Raw genomic sequence first — 19,088 nt, forward strand, 5'->3', positions numbered from 1 at the left:
CGAGGATTCGTCGACCGGCGCCAAAGTTATTCAAAATAGAATGTTGCGGATTTCCTATGGAAACGTGGTCCTAACTATAACTACCTACTGGCGACCGCCAGTAGGTAATATATATATATATATTCACTGAAAAAACCATAGGTTTCACACATGTTATAGTTAGCTGTACATTTTACTGATAAAAAACCAATGAAATTCCCCCGTTATAGTTACTGTAGGCAACTATAACTCACGCGACCGTAATCCTCAGCTGATGCTAATATTGTATTTAGACACTTATTTGCCCATGTCTTCTTCCATTAAATTTAAGCTATACATATATTACAAATATTTTTTTTCATAAAGACACATGTGTCATCAGCAGAGGATTACGGTCGCGTGAGTTATAGTTGCCTACAGTAACTATAACGGGGGAATTTCATTGGTTTTTTATCAGTAAAATGTACAGCTAACTATAACATGTGTGAAACCTATGGTTTTTTCAGTGAATTTGCAAGGTTTTTTAAATGCTAATTCCTAACTATAACGTGTGTGAAACCTATGGTTTTTTCAGTGAATTTGTACGGTTTTTTAAATGCTAACTTACTTTACGCCATTCGTGGCGTGCGCGCCCAGTTAACGCAGTTCGTTCCGTGCGCGCACGGTGCGCTTCGCGCACCGTGCGCCCACTTTACGCAGTTAGTGCCATGCACGCACAGTGGTCACGCGGTGCGCTGCGCGCACCGCGTGCCCACATTATGCGGGATGGGCCATGTACGCACGATGCGCTTCGCGCACCGTGCGCACATGGGGGACATATTATGCGCATCGTTGTGAAATGTTTTGTTTATTATTTTCATTTATTTGATATGCCATGCACAAATGGAGCCCTTAGGGCACCATTTGCACATGGGGTGTGGAAAGTGTGGATAATTTCTTTTTTTTTTTTTTTTAATTTTTACCGTACGCATACGGTAAGCGTAATCGGCGATTTTTCGGGAAAAAAAAAAAATTTTTTTTGCCTTTGGGGGTTGTTTGGGGGCCCGTATATCACTGCTGGGTGATTATTATCTCAATATACTGCCCCTTTACACATTTTTGGGCTTCATTTATGCTGCCCCACTCTGAGTGCGAGAGAGAAAACGGCGGCCGCCGCTTCCTGGTTTCGGCCGATTCGAATGTTTACTAAGATCTAAGAGCCAATCAGAATCGCGCTCGCGCACGCCACCGTACGCGTACGGTAAGCGCACCGTAAGCGCACCGTAAGCTGGCTCAGATATATATATTGATTTAAAGGCTATTTTCTCAGAATCTACTGAACAGATTTACACCAAACCAACAAAAGGCACTTCCTTGACCTGAGGACTACCTCTCTGCCAAATTTCAAGTAATTCTGTTCAGCCGTTCGGGCTGTAGCTGTGTCTAAAGGTCCTATGGAAAAATGCATGGAAAAAACGCGTTTTGGGACCCCCCTTTTATCTCAGCCCCCGCTTGACGAATCCCCCCGAGACTTTGAGGGTAGGAGCGGAGCGTAGCGCCCCACCTATTTTGAAAAATTCACGAGGATTCGTCGACCGGCGCAAAAGTTATTCAAAATAGAATGTTGCGGATTTCCTATGGAAACGTGGTCCTAACTATAACTACCTACTGGCGACCGCCAGTAGGTAATATATATATATATATATATATGTGTGTGTGTATATATTTTTTGGTTTTATATAGCGCAAACTTGACCCAAAGATATCCGGTATCAGAGCGCTTTACATAAGCACCAGTTTGCTTACAGACGGACACATTCCTTTTTGTTAGGCACGGAGAGATTAAGTGATTCGCCCAGAATCACAGGATGCTGAGCGTCGTTGCCGAGACTCGAACCCAGTTCCCCAGCTTCGAGGTCGACCGCTCTAACCGTTAGGCTACATCCTCTCCAAAAAGAACTGCAAAATTGTCCCACTTCCTTGATAATGTCAGGTAGTTTTTTTGAAGTAGGACTGTATGTGCTAAGAGTGCCTGCCTCTTTATTCACGTCCAATGAAATAATATGCATTTTACTATGGTTATTCATTTAGAGTGTAACATCAATTTTGTATCAACGGCTTATCGATTTGGTGGTATAGGATATAATGCTCATCCATGATGGTCAAATCTTAGGCTTCGAGTACCCTACTGCTATTTCTTCTTGTCCTAGCTGCCCATCCTGCACATTCTGCACATTCTTAAAAAACACTCTTTTTCCCTCAATAGCCAAAGTGTGCGCCAGCACAGCTTGTTTCCTCAAAGGCAAGAACATTTACCCTGCAATGGCCAGTAAGTAGGAAGCAAATTATTTTCTCTATTACTCCTAAGGATTCACAGGCTTACCCTTTGCTATTAAAAATAATTGTTGCTGTGAAATGCTTGTTCATTATAGATGTTCTTTACAACAACCAATCGTTCTGGAAAACGTTTACAATCAAAACAACCTAATGTACATATGAAAAAAAAAGACATTAAAACAATTAATCAAAATAATAATCTAAAACATGGAAAGGGCAGCATAGCATCCTAAACAACGGCTCATGGTATGACTCAAAGCACACCTCAACACAGTTTCTTCACCTTGGTATTGTGCCTCCTTGGTCAGGTTTCCTTCCCAAAGTTTACATTCATTTAACCCTTTTCCTTCTAGGCCTTTTCCTCCTCAGAATGCTAAGCACTTTTTGGGAAATTTGCGGTTGTTCGAACCTAGGCCTCCGTAACTTTTTCTACACATAAGGTATCCATGCTAAATTACACAGGGTTTGTGGATTTCCCTGGGGGGGAACAGAGGAAATAGCCAAAACATAGGTACATTTTCTTTTTTGGGGGGGGGGGGGGGGGGGGAGATTTGGGAAAAATAGAAAACAAAATGGCTACGCAAAAAAGTATTTTTTTTTCATTAAAAATTACATTAAGGAAGGTTTGCTGTGCAATTCGTTGAGCCCTAATCTTGGGGCGATTTTTGTTTGTTGCTATTACAAAATGCTTAATCAAGATAATTTAAAAAAAAAGAAAGGTTTGCTGTGCTAAAGTCACTATCTACCCAGGTTTCAGGAATCTGCAAAGCTGAATCAAATCCAATTTTTTCCACATTTTTGGCATTTTTTCAAAGATGTAGCTCTATTTTTCAAATTTTTGTGTTCTTAACCTACTTCTAGTGTTTGGTGGAAACTGGCATTAAACGCATGGGTGATTCCAGAACGCTATTGATTTCTGATAAGCATATACAATTCTGAATTCAACAAGGGGTCGTTTGTGTAAATCTCTGATAGTCTATTCCCCAAATAAAAAAAATCTTGAAAATGAGTAAGAAAACACTTCCATTTATGATAATGTTTTCACCTGTGACTTCTTGTCATGATGGCCAATTTACAAATTCAATATACCATTACGTCCACTTGACCCTTCTGGTTGCGGAGATGTATACTGTTGGCAGGGTTTCCAAGAACCTGAGGTAACCAGAGCCAACAACTGAGCTGCACCTTACAATGGTTTTTCATTGTGTACCAAGTATAGAGCAAGTTGTGTGGTCAAATATAAAGAGGGGAAAACGGGTATCTAGGAAACATATGTATTTTTTGAAAGAACACTAGATATGGCATTTAGGAGCAGTGGTTATTTGTACATCTTTGAATTTTTGAGTACCCATACTAGCATGTGATTCTGAGGGCATTTTTCATTAACGTCCTCTTTCTTACACACTAGTTTACATTTGGAAGCCACAAATGCAGATAATTACAATGGGTAATAACAAATGTTCTACTAATCTCCCGATGAAAATGGTACCACACTTGTGTGGGTAGGCCTAGTGCCCGTGACAGGAAAGTGCCCAAAATGCAATATAGACACATCAATTCTTCCACTGAAAACTGACCCCTTTTTTTGCAATGTGGACAGATGTGGGATTTTGGGCAGTAGCTCAGTCGGCACCTAGGAAAACCTAGCAAACCTGTACATTTACGGAAAATTTGACACATAGAAGAATCTAGGGTAGGCTGACTTGCGTGGCTGTCAGCAGCTTTTCTTACGCAGGCGCCTTTGCAAACCTCAAACATTGACTAAAAACACATGTTTTTCCCCCAATTCTGTGATGAACACTTCTGGAATCTGTGGAGGGGCAAAGAATGTCCTACCAAACAGCATTCCCCCCCCAAGTCTGACGATAAAAATGGTACCTCACTTTTGTGGGCAGGCCTACTGCCTGCGACAACAAAGGGCCCAAAATGCAACATAGACACATCACATGTTCCCTCTGAAAATTGACCCTTTTTTTGCAATGTCGGTAGCTGTGGGATTTAGGGCCCAGCTCAGCTGGCACCTACGGAAACCTAGCAAACTTATACAGTTTGGAAACTAGACACCTAGGGATATCCAGTATGGGGTGACATATGAATCTCATCTGGTTTTCTTACCCAGTAGCCTTTGTAAACCTCGCATTTTGATTAAAAACACACATTTTCCTCACATTTCTGAGAGGAAAACCTCAGGAATCTGCGGGGAGCCAGATATTTCCTACCACCCAGCATCCCAACAAGTCTCCCAATAAAAACAATATCTCGCTTGTGCAGGTGGGCTTGGCACCCACAACAGAAAAGGGCCCAAAACACAATGTGAAGACATCAACATTTCTTGTCACAAAAACACCCTGATTAGGCAATGCAGGTAACTGCGGTTTTTGGGCCAGGGCTCGCCAGCCACCTAGAAAAAGTTACCAAACCAATATATTTTTGAAAACTAGACAACTAGAGGAGTTCAGGGGGAGTGCCTCACATGGAGCTCACAGAGGTTTCTTACAATGCCGTTCCAACCTCAAACTCTGGCTAAAATTGCACATTTTTCTTCAATTTCTCCAATCACCCAGCGTTCCGCCAATTCTGTGGCAGGGCCTAGTCCCAGCGAAAGGCATGGATCAAACCAGCGTCAATGGGACTACCCTCATAAGGACTCCCATTGACCCTGGTTTGATCAGTTCCTAACAGGCAAAAAAATAGGCTTAGCCTCACAAGTGGGGCAGCATTTGTATCGTGACAAGTGGGGGAACGCTGAGTGGTAGGATTTTTGTGGATTCCTGCTGCTTCTGGTACTTTAAGCCACAGACATTTAAGGAAAATCTGCAATTTTAGGCAAGGTTGAAAGTTTTGTGGGCATTGTGAGTAAGAAAACGTCCCCGGGTGTCTAGTTTTCAGAAATGTCTAGGTTTGGTAGGTTTGCCTGGGTGGCTGCCAAGCTGAAGCCAAAAAACAGCTATCTCTGTTTTTTGATTCTGCCACATTGTGTTCTGGACTCCTTCCTGTTGTGGGTGATGTGGTCACCAACACAGGTGAGGTACCATTTCATTTTTATCGTGAGACATGTAGGTACACTGGGTGTTAGGAAATTTGTGGCACCTGCAGGTTCTAGACCTTTCACAGAAATATGACAAAAATGTAACTTTTAAGCCAATTTTGAGGTTTGCAAGGAGTTCTGGGAAAGAAAACGTTGTGTGATCCACGCAAGACACTCCACCCTGGAATCCTCGGATGGGTCGTTTACAAAAATATCTAGGGTTCGTAGGTTTTCCCAAGAGATAATATAAACCCTGGCAGTGAAAGTCAGAAAAGACAAATTTTACTGCACAATCATCTCCTACTCAAGCAAACACACTGTATTTGGCACAAGGGGAAGAGAGAAGTTCAAAATGTACATTATATTACCAAAAAATTTCATGAAAATAAAAATGTGAAAATCGCCGTTAATACAATAAATTAAAATTGAGAAAACTAAGCCATAACAAGGCACCAACCGCTTTACAGGCACCTTTCATGCCTCCCACACAAAACCGTTCCCACAGTCAACTGCAAACCCATCACATTACAACACTCATATCAACAAACAGTGCCATTCAAGGGCCCATCAATTTTAAACGCCCAAAGGTCTGAAAACCAATCATAGCATCTGGTGGCTGGCGGAGTGTGCGTGTACTGGTGTTTGGTTGGTGGCATCTGTCTAGTTACCAGCAGCAAGTCATTTCACACACACACTGCCAGTCAGCCAGCCACCACTACTACTACACACCACCAGTCCACACATACTGCCAGCCAAATACCAGCCGCACACACTGCCAAATAAATGCAAATCTGTGTCAAAAGGCAATGTGACAAAGTGAAGGCAACTTTATGAAAGACCTGTGTATATGTAAATGGCACTATTTCCTACCAGCCCGAACTCTGGCACGACACCCACTCCTCATACATAGGTCAGCTAAGAAGCTATCCAAAGCAAACAAATCCCTTTATTAAAGGTGCATCAGCATATATAAAGGAAAATACTAACATTTATACAATAAAAAGATAACATTGTTTTAAAAGGCACTCATGCAAATTTAGGGGCCTAAAGCATAAAGAAAGCCGATAGCTGTTAAAAATGTAAAAACATTCAAATGTAAGGAAATAATTTAAAACAAATTTGGAAGTTAGAAACAGGCCGAATCAAATGTTCCCACCACATGGAAAGCAAAATGTTTACATGTTCTGAGTGGTAGACAAAACATTGCTGTTCCCAGCGTCCACAGACAATGATCTTAGAGAGGCACCTCAAAGCAAATTGATGAAGCAAGTATGTTCCCATCCAACCCCCACAGCAGCTGCTGAGGGAGGGAAGTCTGCCACTCAATGTTCCATTGAAGCAGAACCTCGCTCCAAACCACCAGATGTGAAGGCAACCCTGGGAAGCTCATAGAATGCTGCCAGGAGCAAAGGAATCCAAAAGGGACAGCTGCACATACGGGCCGTCAGCAGATCCATTAATACATGTATGTCTGAAGGTTCAACCAATTGCATCCCCAAGCACAAGTCCAGAGCACACTCTTAAGTGCACAAGAGACAGTGGAACACTGGCTCCACGCAATGAAATCATACAGGCCAAAAAGACAGGAACCAATGCTCATCCAGTTCTCAAAGCAAAGGCGTGCCAAAGAAATGCACCATGCGTTCACGCCACAACAGGACATGAGGCAGGGCCTGCTCCATTTGATCTTGAACTGGAGCATCCATTGCCAAGAAATAATATTAAACACAATATCCCAGCAACTAGGAGCATGACCAGCGAAGACCTCCAAAGATGCTCATGAGGACAGAGTGGCTAAATGATGGAATAATTCCAAACACTGTCTGGAAGGTGCTGACCAACCCAGAGCCAATGCTCCTAAAAACCCTACAATTCCTGTCATACTAGACATGTTAAACATACGATGGACCAGCTCCCCAAAATGTTGTGGGAAGTTGGTACGGAGAAGCGCCTGTATTTCCAAAGAGGAATGCACAACCTGCAGATCAAATATCTCCTTGGCTAAAGTTAAGGCCACATCTTTTTGAAATAATAAGGCTTTCAGTTTCCTCAGGGCATCAAAATGCACTTTTGTAATAATAATTGAAGGCGATAGCGTATACTCCCTAACTACATGGGCAGGCAGAAACAGGACGTCTGTATATAATATAACAATGGAAGATATGGTCACCACATAAGCAACCCCTGGTTTCATCCTGCAGCAACCTTGACTGTTCAACATCAGGTAACTCCCATTCAAGAGCATTCTGAATGTCGGACGTATCATAGCCACCGGAGACCCTTTTAGGTAGCAGGACAAGCTTGCCAAAGATGCATTGTATACACAGTGCAACAAGACACCCTTGCATACTAGGGACCCACTTAAAATATTCTCGCAGTCAGAGCCGCTGAGAAAAACTTCAGTATCCTTATTCCGACACCAGAATGTGAAAGGAAGCTCCCATTGCTCACGTACGTACCCTTCACCGAATGCTTCATATCTGCCCACTTGATGGTGTTATAGACAGTACTGAAAGTGGAAAGTCGAGATTGGTAGTGTAATGTACCCATTATCCAATCCAAGGATGTTATGCCAGCAACATAAAAGGTAATTACTCCAGTCTTTCAGTATGTAACACAGTATATTTAGCATCCTTTCGTGCCATAGCTATTTGTTGTTCTGAAAGATGGTATTGTGAAAACATTTTTGTGATATTTGTGTCGCCACAACACGTGACCAGAACATAGTGTCTGTAATGTCCAGCTTAACAATAGAATTTACCCAACTGGGATTGCCCTTGCTGAAGCACATCTATTGTGAATGAGACAATTTTACCTAAAGAATACATTCTACACAATAGGGTAGTCATACCGTTGTCCACTACTGCAAGAGCCTGTTCTACGTTGACCCTGTCAACCTCATGCGATCTTTCAGCAGCCTCTTATTGAGATATTTTCCATATTTCATTTTAGACAACATAAGAGAAGCGCTTTTGACGTGGTTCCCGAGAACCCACTAAAAATTCTCGTAAGTCCAGATCATCAGATAGAAGGGACAAGTGCTTTTGCACCTGAGACAGTGTTGAGGTTTTTAGCCAATCAAAGCACAACTTCCCAACACTGTAAGTTATCACCACCTTCAAATGTTCACTCTGCACATATCACATGTCAGGCCTATTGGCTGTAAATCTTTTTGATGTTACCTATGAATCTATTCTCTAATTTGTTAGTGTCTAGCGGACAGACTAACCATCCCTTTCAATTGGGATCTGGTGAGTTATGCTTACTCTTATGCAACATGTTATCAATAGTGCTTTCATCATATGGTGTTAACTGCTGCCAGTTGTCAAATCGTGTAAGAGCAGGAAACTGTAGTGAGTTCAAATCTCTGATCTTGGCAAAGCCAAGGTACGTTATCTGTTGCAGAGTTTTGTTCAGGAATATCATTTGTTATAGTATAAAACAGGCCCTAAATAAAGTCTCAGTTCCCTGAACCTGCCAATCTTTAGTCCCCCCAGATAGATGTAACATCTACTGTACCTCTCAAAGTCTAAACCTTGTAAACAGAGCTGGGAAAGGAAAGAAGCAGAGTAAATCAGCTCGTTGTCAGTTAACATATTTTTTTATGCATTTGACCGTGCAAGCCATAATAAAATGAGTCTGGGTTAGACGTTTCATAACCAGAAAAATAGTCAACCTTCTATGAGAATGCTTTTGTACTACCCCTTGGTGGTGTAGGGCAATGTTCACGTTGTGTAAAGTTAAATACTTTGAGGTGCACTAGCCTTGTGTAGAAAATGATGACCGTAATGTTGAAAACAGAATATCTCATCAAAACCATCATATAACTCATTGGAAGACGACACATGGAATGTTCCAGATCTTCTATAATTTTATGTACTGTATCAATGTCCCATTCATCAGAAATGGTACTAGTGGTGATTATATAAATGCAAAGACCTAAGGCAACTCAAAATATAATCCAAAAATGACAATAGTTCAGAATTAAATCTGAAGGAACAAGACCTAAGCGAGTACAAAAATTCTATTTTTAATGAAGTAGTACAATAAATATTAAATATAAATGAGTCCACATACTTACACCAGTCATATCAACATTAATTCAAGCATTCTGTAAACTAAAGACAAAAATATATACATGACATACAATGGATGGATCCAAGAGCCATTCGTTTCAGTCAGCAGTCTGTGGCTAGGAACCTGAGTGTGTCTACACGCATTTCGGCACAAGAAGTGCCTTCATCAGGAAAAGCCACAGCATACTATCTCTTAATACCTGCGTATACAAAAATGTATATGTACATATAGTTCCTTCAACTCGGTATCACTAACTAAAATGATAATTTGGATTTATTTAATTTCTTCGCATCTGTAATCGATAATGCATAGAATCCCTGTTACCAAGAGCTCCATGAAAACCTCAAAGTGATGAAATAATCTCCCTAAGGGAAATGAAAGAGTGAGTAAAAATATAATACAAAGACCCAATAAGGTGCAGCAGTGACACAACCTGTGAAAGTTCATACCATGCATCAACAAAAGGAAACTTTCCTTCGTGCAAAAAAATGCATCCAAAGCACCCAGCGTAAGTAAGTCTAAGTGACAAGGAGAAAATGAATGAATGAATAAATACCCAAAAGATTCAGGAGTCTCGGACACAAAATACAAGGAATGAAGGAGGAAATCATCTGAGACAAAATTTAGAAAAGGCAAGATATATCTAGATAGAAAATGGTACATAAAGACTACAATGATTCTAGGACCCGCTTACTTTCTGATAAATTCTGGAAAGACACACTAAGAGTATGTACCTCAAACCTCCAGATGGGATAACGAGTAGTCCAAATGTCAGGTGGTAGAATGAGTCTAATAATACCATGCAACTGTATGGGATGACTCCTAAGTGGTTTGCACTTACACAGAGGAAGGAAATCCGAATAGTCAAAGGAAACAAAAAAAACAAAAAAAGGAAAGAAAAAAAAAGGCGACACATGTTGATCCTACTCCTGAGTATAATTGAAAAGGAAGGAAAGGCGATACAAGAATCGAACGAGGACACACTCTCTCAGTATTGGGCAGTCGGTAAGCCAGATAAAGACGAATCCGCCTGATATGTTAATTAAACAAAGTGATTTTGAAGCAAATCAAATCAAACTTTATTCGATTTTTGTTTCATAAAAATCATACAAGCATACAAAGTTTAATAAATACAAATGTATTATTTTGTCGTAATATTAAAAACTAAAATCAATTAATACTGCATTAAATCATTTTACGATATATAGATAAAATTCTCAATACTTTTTCTACGTTTGATGATGCTTTTTAAGAACAGAGCTATCTCTCTTGTAACACAGTCATTTTCCAAACTCTGCAATGCGATAAACGATGGACGACATTTCTTCAAGCCCCATAATCTTAAAATAGATATGATCCATCGCCTCCTTGTTTCCTGGTAAAATTTACAAAAAAGAACAACATGCATTGTGGATTGCTGAGAGACCTCATCACACGGACATTTACACAACGTTTTAGACCAATCGTTTGTTGTTGGGAAGCTGACCAGGCGGTGAAAAGTTCTCAGTCTAAAACGGGTCAAAACTAGTCTGTCGTACCCACTTGGTATGTGAGTTAAATATAACTGGATACCAGGAGTACTTAGCAGCATTTGATGAGAGTACCGTTGACTGTGAGGCCTCCCCAGCAAATCTAAGTGCCTCCAGATGAGCCATACACGATTTTTTGAAAGTTTTTCTGGAGATGGAGCACATAGAGGGGGGATTGTCGTAGTAGCCCGGTTGCCCCAAGTCACTCATGAAATCTTTTATGTATTTCAACCATCGTATTTCTAATACATGATCAAATTTGAGACTGTCTGTTAAGGTTTCACGGTTAAATACTGTATTGGCTGTAGACCAGATCCTATGCCAAAGGAGGACCGGTTGTGCTTTTATTATATCAGTTATACACAGACTCCCAATTCTGTGTGGCAAATATAGACGAGTGTTGTAAACAAAAAATCTCTCAAGAATAAGGTAAGTTCAGCACTCGTTTATTTGGCCATCCACTCTCCTCAATGCCAGAGTCCACCAACATTCTACAGTGAATTCTAAGAGGGACAGTCCAAAGGGGAAGAAAGGAGGGGTGAAAGGAATGTACCAAGTAGTAACATTGGAGGGAAGGAAGATTATAACACACCTCCCTTACTTATCTAACAAAACACAGTTATATTTGACAATCTTGTCGCAACTCCAAAACGAACCATTTTCAAGCTATACAACATTGTTAAAGGTCTTGGACACCCGACATTGAGGGTACCATTTTCTTTGACTGTGAACATCTAGTACACATCTCTTAAGCTGTACCATGTTTCCCACCTTCCACTCCAGTCTTGTGACTCCGTGTTTGTTGTGGTACCAGTTCTTGTACTTGGTCTAGTGGCGCTCAACCTTACTAGCAACCTCCCTGGTGTCAAAACCCACAACCCTTCCCCCACTCAACCAATTGGGATTTAGTTTGGTGCTGGGTTCCCTTCTTCTGTGCGTGACAAACGGGGAAACCCCTGATATGGGACTGGGTGAGGTCGGGTATGCCCATAGGCAGTCACGCAAGGACGCTTCGATGTCATGGCCATTCACTATGGCTAATTGGATGTGTTCTTTAATGAGTCTTTATGTCCACTCGACCAGGCCATTTGCCTTGGGGCAATACAGGGCTGTCCTCTCATGTTTAATGTTCCAGTCAGTTAAAAAGTCTCTCATCATTTGGGATGTGAATTGTACACCGTTGTCGGTGACTAGGGTGGATGGTATCCCTTCCCTAGCGAACATGTCCTTGAGAAAATCTAAGACTGTTTGTGTTTGTGCTATGTACAAATCTTTGCGCAACCCAGTGGGATGTGTAGTCTGCTAAGACCAACTTGTATTTTTTGTGGGTTCCCAGGTTTTCCTTGGGTCATATTATGTCCATTGCCAGCTTACTCCATGGTTTGGGTGGAACTTCTAAAGGAGACAAAGGAGCTCTTTGTGTAGTCCTTGACTTGTCGCTCCTGGCACAAATGATGCAGTCTTTAACTTGCTGTTCCACTATGGTATCCATCTTGGGGAACCAGAAATTCTCTTGAACTCTGTTCTTCGTCAAACTGCGTCCCAGGTGGCCCTTGTGTGCTAACTCCACAATTCTTTTTCTTAGGCCTGTTGGGGGTACAATTTTGTTCTGGTGGTAAACTTTGTCTCTTATGGTGCTCAATTTGTACCTGACTTCCCAGAACTCTGTTAGTTCTTCTCCAACTTCACTACGTTTGTTGGGCCACCCTTGGACCATCAACTCTTTGAGCTTGCACATACTTCTGTCTTCTTCCATGCCTTTCCTCCATTCTTCTTCAGTGAGAGCCGGGTCCGTCAATACCATGATGGGAGTATCCAGTACTTCCTCTTGAGGTTCTGATTGCAATGGTGCTCTTGATAGGAAATTAGCTATTTTATTGGCCGCGCCTGGGACATATTCAACTTTGAAGCAGAAGTTTTATAGTCCTAGAATACATTTACTTCTATGGGGTGAACTATTTTCCATTCCTTTCACAGTGAATATGTAGGTTAGTGGTTTATGGTCAGTGCAAATCGCGAATTTGGTTCCCCACTGGAAAAACTTGAAATGCTTCACAGCCCAGAAGCACGCCAAGGCCTCCTTTTCAATCACTGAATAGTTGGTTTCGGCCTTAGACAGACGACGTGACGCGAAAGCAATGAGTTTCTCTTCTTTCCCATCCTTCTGGGACAGTGTTGCTCCTAGCCCTTTGTTGGACGCGTCAGTAGTGAGGATGGTCTTCCTCCTGGGATCAAATGTACCAAGAGCAGGTGAATTCACGATCTCTTCCTTGAGTGCATCTACCATACACTTGTGTTGATCCTGCCATACAAATTCCAGTTTTTTGTTTACTAGTTCTCATAGAAGGTCGCACTTTGCAGCAAAGTTTTTAATGTACTTTGACATGTATTCCAGTAGCCCTAACAGGGACTTTAACTCTTCCTTGTTCTTCGGATATGGGGCATCTCTCACTGCACTCAGAAGGCTGTTCTTGGGACGGAAACCCTATCCAGAAATGGAATGTCCTAGGTAGTCCACTGATGTCGCTCTTATTCGACATTTGGATTCTTGTACTGTCAACCCCGCATCCATCAACCTCTTGAAGACTGTTCTCAAGATGTGGTCGTGAGCTTCAGCGGTACCCCCGTAGACTAGGATATAGTCCTGAAAACACATAGTGTGGTCCACATCTTTAAGAATTTGGTGCATGATCTTCTGAAAAACCGCAGCGGCCGATGCTAGGCCGAACGGCATCCTCTTGAACATGCATGCACCATGTGGGGTTATAAATGCGGTGAGGGGCCTTGATTTGGGGTGTAGATCTACCTGGTGATAAGCCATGAGAGATCGATGACACTGAAGTATTTTGCTTGACTCATGGTACTGAGCATTTAGTTTATGTTGGGTAACGGATACCTTTCAACCCAAATGTTTTTGTTCAAACTCCTCAAGTCTACACATAGGCAGATTCCTTCTCCATTAGCCTTGGAAGCGATCACAATGGGTGCCAACCATTCCGATGTGTAAATGGGTTGTATGATGTCCATGTTACTCAATCGATCAAGTTCCTTCTCCAATGGTTCTCTCATAAGCTGTGGCACAGGACACACTTTGTGCACAACAGGTTTCGCATTGGCCTTGAGTTTTATCCTATGTTGGAAGTCGTGGAGAAGGCCTAACCTACCCTCAAATAGCTTGGGGAACTCCTCACATAATTTACTGCTTGATGGGGCATCTTCCGTAAGGAGCACCTGGTCCTGGTTGTTGGGGTCAAGAATTATACCCAGTTCTTTTTCGTGTTGCCACCCCAATAGATTAGATCCTGTCTCTACTATGTAAACCTTGCCCCCTAGTACACCTTCCTTCGAATTCTATCTGCATCTCTTTCATCCCCAGTAGGGGTATGGTTCTGTTAAACAAGCGTCCCCCTTGTATACCCCTTGGTTTGCATGCATTGAAAAACATTATGGTTCAATAACGTATAGGGGGAACACGAGTCAACAAACATGGAGACAGATTTACATTTAGGGTAGATCACATTGACACTCTCATCCTCATCTTTGAATAGGAACACATATTTCGTCTCATTGGGAATGGCAGACAACTTCTTTAACTGAGCATTCTTTGTTCTCAAACTAGTTCTGTGGGCCCCTCTCTCTGCACACTCTAGCGAAATGCCCTCTCATGTTACAATTTTTACATGTGACACTTTTGGCTGGGCATTGTATATAGTTGGCTAAATGATTGCTGCTGCCACACCTAAAGCACTTGAACTTCTTTTCTGTAACTTGCTCTGTTTTGCACTTTTTCATTCCCTTTTACTTTACAGACTTCACTTATCTCTTCGGCTTCCTGAACCTTGGCTATCAGCTCAGTAGGGGGCTTCATCTCTTTGATGCATTTAGCTGTTGGCTCCACTGACTGGGCAATGGCAACAGCTTCTCTAAGGTTGGGATTTTTGCTTGTAGTTTTCCCTCTAAGGGCTGCAATATCATTTGTTACTGTCTCTTGTTTCCCTTGTGACCGTGTGAAGAACTTGTAAAGCTCTAAAACGACATTTATTCTATCCCCAAAATGTGTTTCCAATTTAGGCATAGTATTTGCAAACACATCTACCCCTTCTGCTTGTTCCCCAGCTTCATTCTCTGGCAACGTCTTGTTTATTTTGTGCCCATATACACTCAAATTGTGAAGGAGAATATGTTGCTTGCAACGCAGTGAACCGTTCTCCCCCAATAGCAATTATGTAGGACTCAAACAATTTGACCCATTCTTTCCAACTTATTTCAGGTTTGCCAATTTCATTTAGGAAGGCCGGGGGTTTCCTCATGCTTGCGGCAGCCATCATAATGGAGAACACGGGCAAGCAGGGTTAATTTAACTACTTCCCTAGGCAGAACCGATGAAGGCAGATAGCACCCTCCCCGCAAAAAGGGAAAAAGGGAAGGTAAATAATGGATCATACAATTTCATAAAACACGTTGATGGAAAAGTTAACGAGGTAGAACAGTGCCACCTAATTGATAACCAGTTGAACAACGCAAAAAAAAAAAAAGAATTCCATGAGGTGCACAAATCCTGTCCCTCCCAGAACACAGTGCAAAATACCCCACAGGAAGGATAATAGAAAAGAGTGAAAACCACGGGGCTGCTGTGCATGGAGGTCTTAGCGAGGAACAAATTTAGTTAAGGTCTTACCGTGCCGGTGATGGATCAGGGAATAGACCGGATGTGATCAGGAGATCGATGTACAGAAAGGATACAAACTGTAGGTCCTGTCACTAGGAAGAGTACCTCTAGGAAACATAAAACAAGATTCCTAGATAGTGTGACAGGGAACTTGCAGCACGTTCCCCACAACAGCGTTATATAAAACCCTGCACTGACACCGCTGAGGCAGAAAGAAATGTACACAAAACTGGGCATGCCCTGAACAGAAACACATTACAGCATGAATGTGACAGGGAAACTGAACCGCACGTCAGGGATAGTGTCTGTGAGGAATCCGACGAGGAGAACAGAAGTCCCCAGTGCACACGTCAGGAGGCAGCGATTCCAGTCCTTCGCTCCTGGGACAGGCTCCGATGTAGAGAAGCAACAACGAAGTTCACTAATTGGTGGGGCGCCCGATTCTGATCTAGGGCTGATCAAGGACAGCTGGTCCTACGCTCTCGCAGGACGCAAAACGTGAGGAATTCCTGCTTCAGGGAACAAGCTGGCTACAACACCACCCCACGACGAGCTGGAAATGGTCTGACAGACCGGACTGCTGACCGGGCTGACCCCCTTGTCTCACAGGTCGCTCGAATAGTCACGCTTCCCGATGAAGCACTGAGGCTCCACTGACGCCCCGTGACGTGGAGATTTCAGTCTGCACACTCCGGTCCACTCACTGTGATTTCTGCCGCTGTGCATCTGGTCGGGCATCCATTCTTGAAGGAATGAGGATACTGTCGAGCGGGTAGGGCTAGCCACCCTGATTGTAGTATAAGGAATCCAGCACTTCCGGTGATATGAAGAGAAACAGGTGTCAAGCCTCAGTCAGCGAGGAACACTTGACACAGGACTGAAAGTGACAGACCTGAAAAATAGTCACTCTGTGCTCAGTCGCTAGATGAACTGGAGAGGGAACACAAAGGGGAAATGTCCAAATCTGCCCCCTGCACAGAGGATCGTCGCCAGTGTTGTAAACAAGAAATCTCTCAAGAATAAGGTAAGTTCAGCACTCGTTTTTTTGGCCGTCCACTCTCCTCGATGCCAGAGTCCACCAACATTCTACAGTGAACTCTAAGGGGGACAGTCCAAAGGGGAAGAAAGGAATGTACCAAGTAGTAACATTGGAGAGAAGGAAGATTATAACAATGAGGTACTGCGTGGGACTGCCAACAAAAATCTAAAAAATGCATTCTCAGTCTTTTGGATTAAATTTACATTGCAATAGCCCCAAATCCCAGCGCCATATATAGCTGTACTGACACATTTTGCTCTATAAATATGGAGCAACTCAGTCAGAGGTTTTTTGCCCAATTTATTTAGAAAAGTTGACCAAGGCTGAAGTTGCTCTCATAAAATTCATGTTTCTCATTTTAATAGCCTGGCATCAGGATCCCTTGGAATCAAATAGATTTCCTAAGTAGGGGTATGTGGTGGTAGTTTCTACCTTTTTTCTATTGATGTAGATATATCTAGTCTTTGTACTACCTTTCCCGCAACTCATTATAAAAGTTTTATTGGTATTCACTCTCAGGCCCAGATTTTTCATTAACTCGTTATATATGTCATGGTTTCATTGTAGTCCCAACAGTGTGCGAGCCATTATTACGGCAGTGTCCGCGTGGAGGAGGGCAGGCAGGTGTCTGCTGGCTATTTGTGGTAGATCACAATACTTTTATACCATCACCTGTTCTAACCCATTAGTGTATAGTGTGAAAAAAAAGGAGGCCAAAACGCAGCCCTGCCTAACCCCCCTCTCCACCTTAAAGGATGCCGAACACTCACCCTTGAGCCCATGCCGGACCCTGGCAGTCGCATTAGTGTACAGCTGCCTCAAAAATTGGATTAGCGGTTCCTCCACTCCCAAGCTTACTAAAATGTACCATAACTTCTCATGGATAACACAGTTGAAAGTGGCCGTGAGATCTACATATGCCAAAAATAGTTTCCCCTTTCTTGACCTTGTATATTTGCCAATTAAAATATTAAGGTTGAGGAGATGAAGGCTACTGTGGGTCAGCGATTTGATACCCTGGCACATAAGTTGGACACGGTACTGATCGATGTGAATTTGGTCAGGACGGAGCTGTCCAAAACCAACGAGCGGGTCGACTCCTTGTCACAAGCGGCGTCGAGCCTAACTGTGGACGTGGCCGCCCTGCAGACGGAGGTCCGTAGGTTGCGGCTTGCCAGTGACCAGACTGATCGTCGACTTGAGGATTCGGAAAGCAGGGCTAGACGGAACAATGTCCGTATCGTCGGAGTGCCGGAAAGATCGGAGGAATCTGCTGCTGATCTTTTTGTGGAGGATCTGGTGATCAACCGTCTCGCGCCCAAGGGATTGAGCAAGTTCTTTGCGGTGGAGCGGGCCCACAGGATTCCGGGTGGTGCGCCCAAAGTGAGTGCTCCCCCGCGGCCTATAATTGCCCGACTTTTTAACTTTCGGGATAGAGATGCTATCCTTCAGGCGTCGCGGGTGGCTGGGCCGCTGAAGTTTGAGAACTCCAATGTTAGCTTTTATCCGGACTTCACGCAAGCGGTCCAGAAACAGCGGCTGGGATTTTTGGGTGTCAAGCGGCGCCTGAGGGACATGGAGCTGAAATACGCGATGCTATTCCCGGCGAGGTTGCGGGTTGAGTTCCAGGGTCGTTCCCACTTTTTCGACCGACCGGAGGCGGTTGGTGACTGGTTGGATGCCCTACCGCGGGGACAGGATCGAGACGATCGGGCGGATGAGAGCGGACGGGATGTGGTGGAGCAGGACTAGAACTTGGTTCCTGGCGATGGACTAGATTGACTATCTATTGCACCTTGGCTCAATTACACTCTAATCCGGCACATCATGCCCTTCAAATGTTTGGGGGTTGTGGGGAGCTTTTTGGGGTCCTTTCCTCCTTCTGGGGTTCTTTTGTGGTATATGTTAGGGCGACAGGCACGCTGCAAGTTGGGGGGGCTGTTCGGGCTCAAGCAGGGGTGCAGGGAGGGGGGAGTTGTGGTTTTGGGTCTGTGGGGGAGGGGGGTTGTTGGGGATGGTTGTTGTTTTTTCGTTTCGCAGGGCAATGTGAAGTTGTTTGCTGATTTCTCCGGGTTGTGCTCTCCGGGATGTGGGTATCATGTGCGGGAGTGGGATGGGGGATAGGGGATTGCGAATCCTTTCGTGGAATGTGAATGGTCTGGGGGACAGGATCAAGCGCGGGGTGGTGTTACAGCTCTTGAAGCGGCTCTCGCCCGACATCGTTTTCCTGCAGGAGACACATTTGGTTGGGAACTCCTTCCAGGCCCTAAATAGGAGGGGCTATCGCCTTGCCGCTCACTCTGGTTTCACTTCTGGCTCTAGGGGAGTGGGCATCTTGGTTAGGACCTCCCTCCCATTGGCAGTGGACGAGGTGCTTCACGATGATAGGGGGCGATATGTGGCGCTGGTGGGGAGATGGGAGGGCAGGACCATTTCACTGGTGGCTGTGTAT

The 19,088-nt window shown here is 43.4% G+C and overlaps 1 protein-coding gene and 1 long non-coding RNA gene across 8 annotated transcripts in view; one reads left to right on the top strand and one right to left on the bottom strand.

Moving 5' to 3' along the window:
• LOC146798137 (uncharacterized) overlaps positions 1-19,088 on the top strand; it is a 271,358-nt gene that overhangs the window by 149,368 nt on the left and 102,902 nt on the right. The window contains exon 4 of one of the 5 annotated variants that reach the window (XM_085627935.1): positions 2,224-2,286. The exons of the other annotated variants lie outside the window; for them this stretch is intronic. Within the exon in view, the coding sequence (XP_085484061.1) occupies positions 2,280-2,286 (7 nt within the window). The 5' untranslated portion in view covers positions 2,224-2,279. The remainder of the gene's footprint in view (positions 1-2,223; positions 2,287-19,088) is intronic. 5 annotated transcript variants of the gene reach the window in all.
• LOC146798138 (uncharacterized) overlaps positions 1-19,088 on the bottom strand; it is a 155,049-nt gene that overhangs the window by 89,689 nt on the left and 46,272 nt on the right. The gene's annotated exons all lie outside the window — the stretch shown is intronic.

Source organism: Triturus cristatus, chromosome 9, assembly GCF_964204655.1.
Source record: "Triturus cristatus chromosome 9, aTriCri1.1, whole genome shotgun sequence".
NCBI classification, from domain to species: domain Eukaryota; kingdom Metazoa; phylum Chordata; class Amphibia; order Caudata; family Salamandridae; genus Triturus; species Triturus cristatus.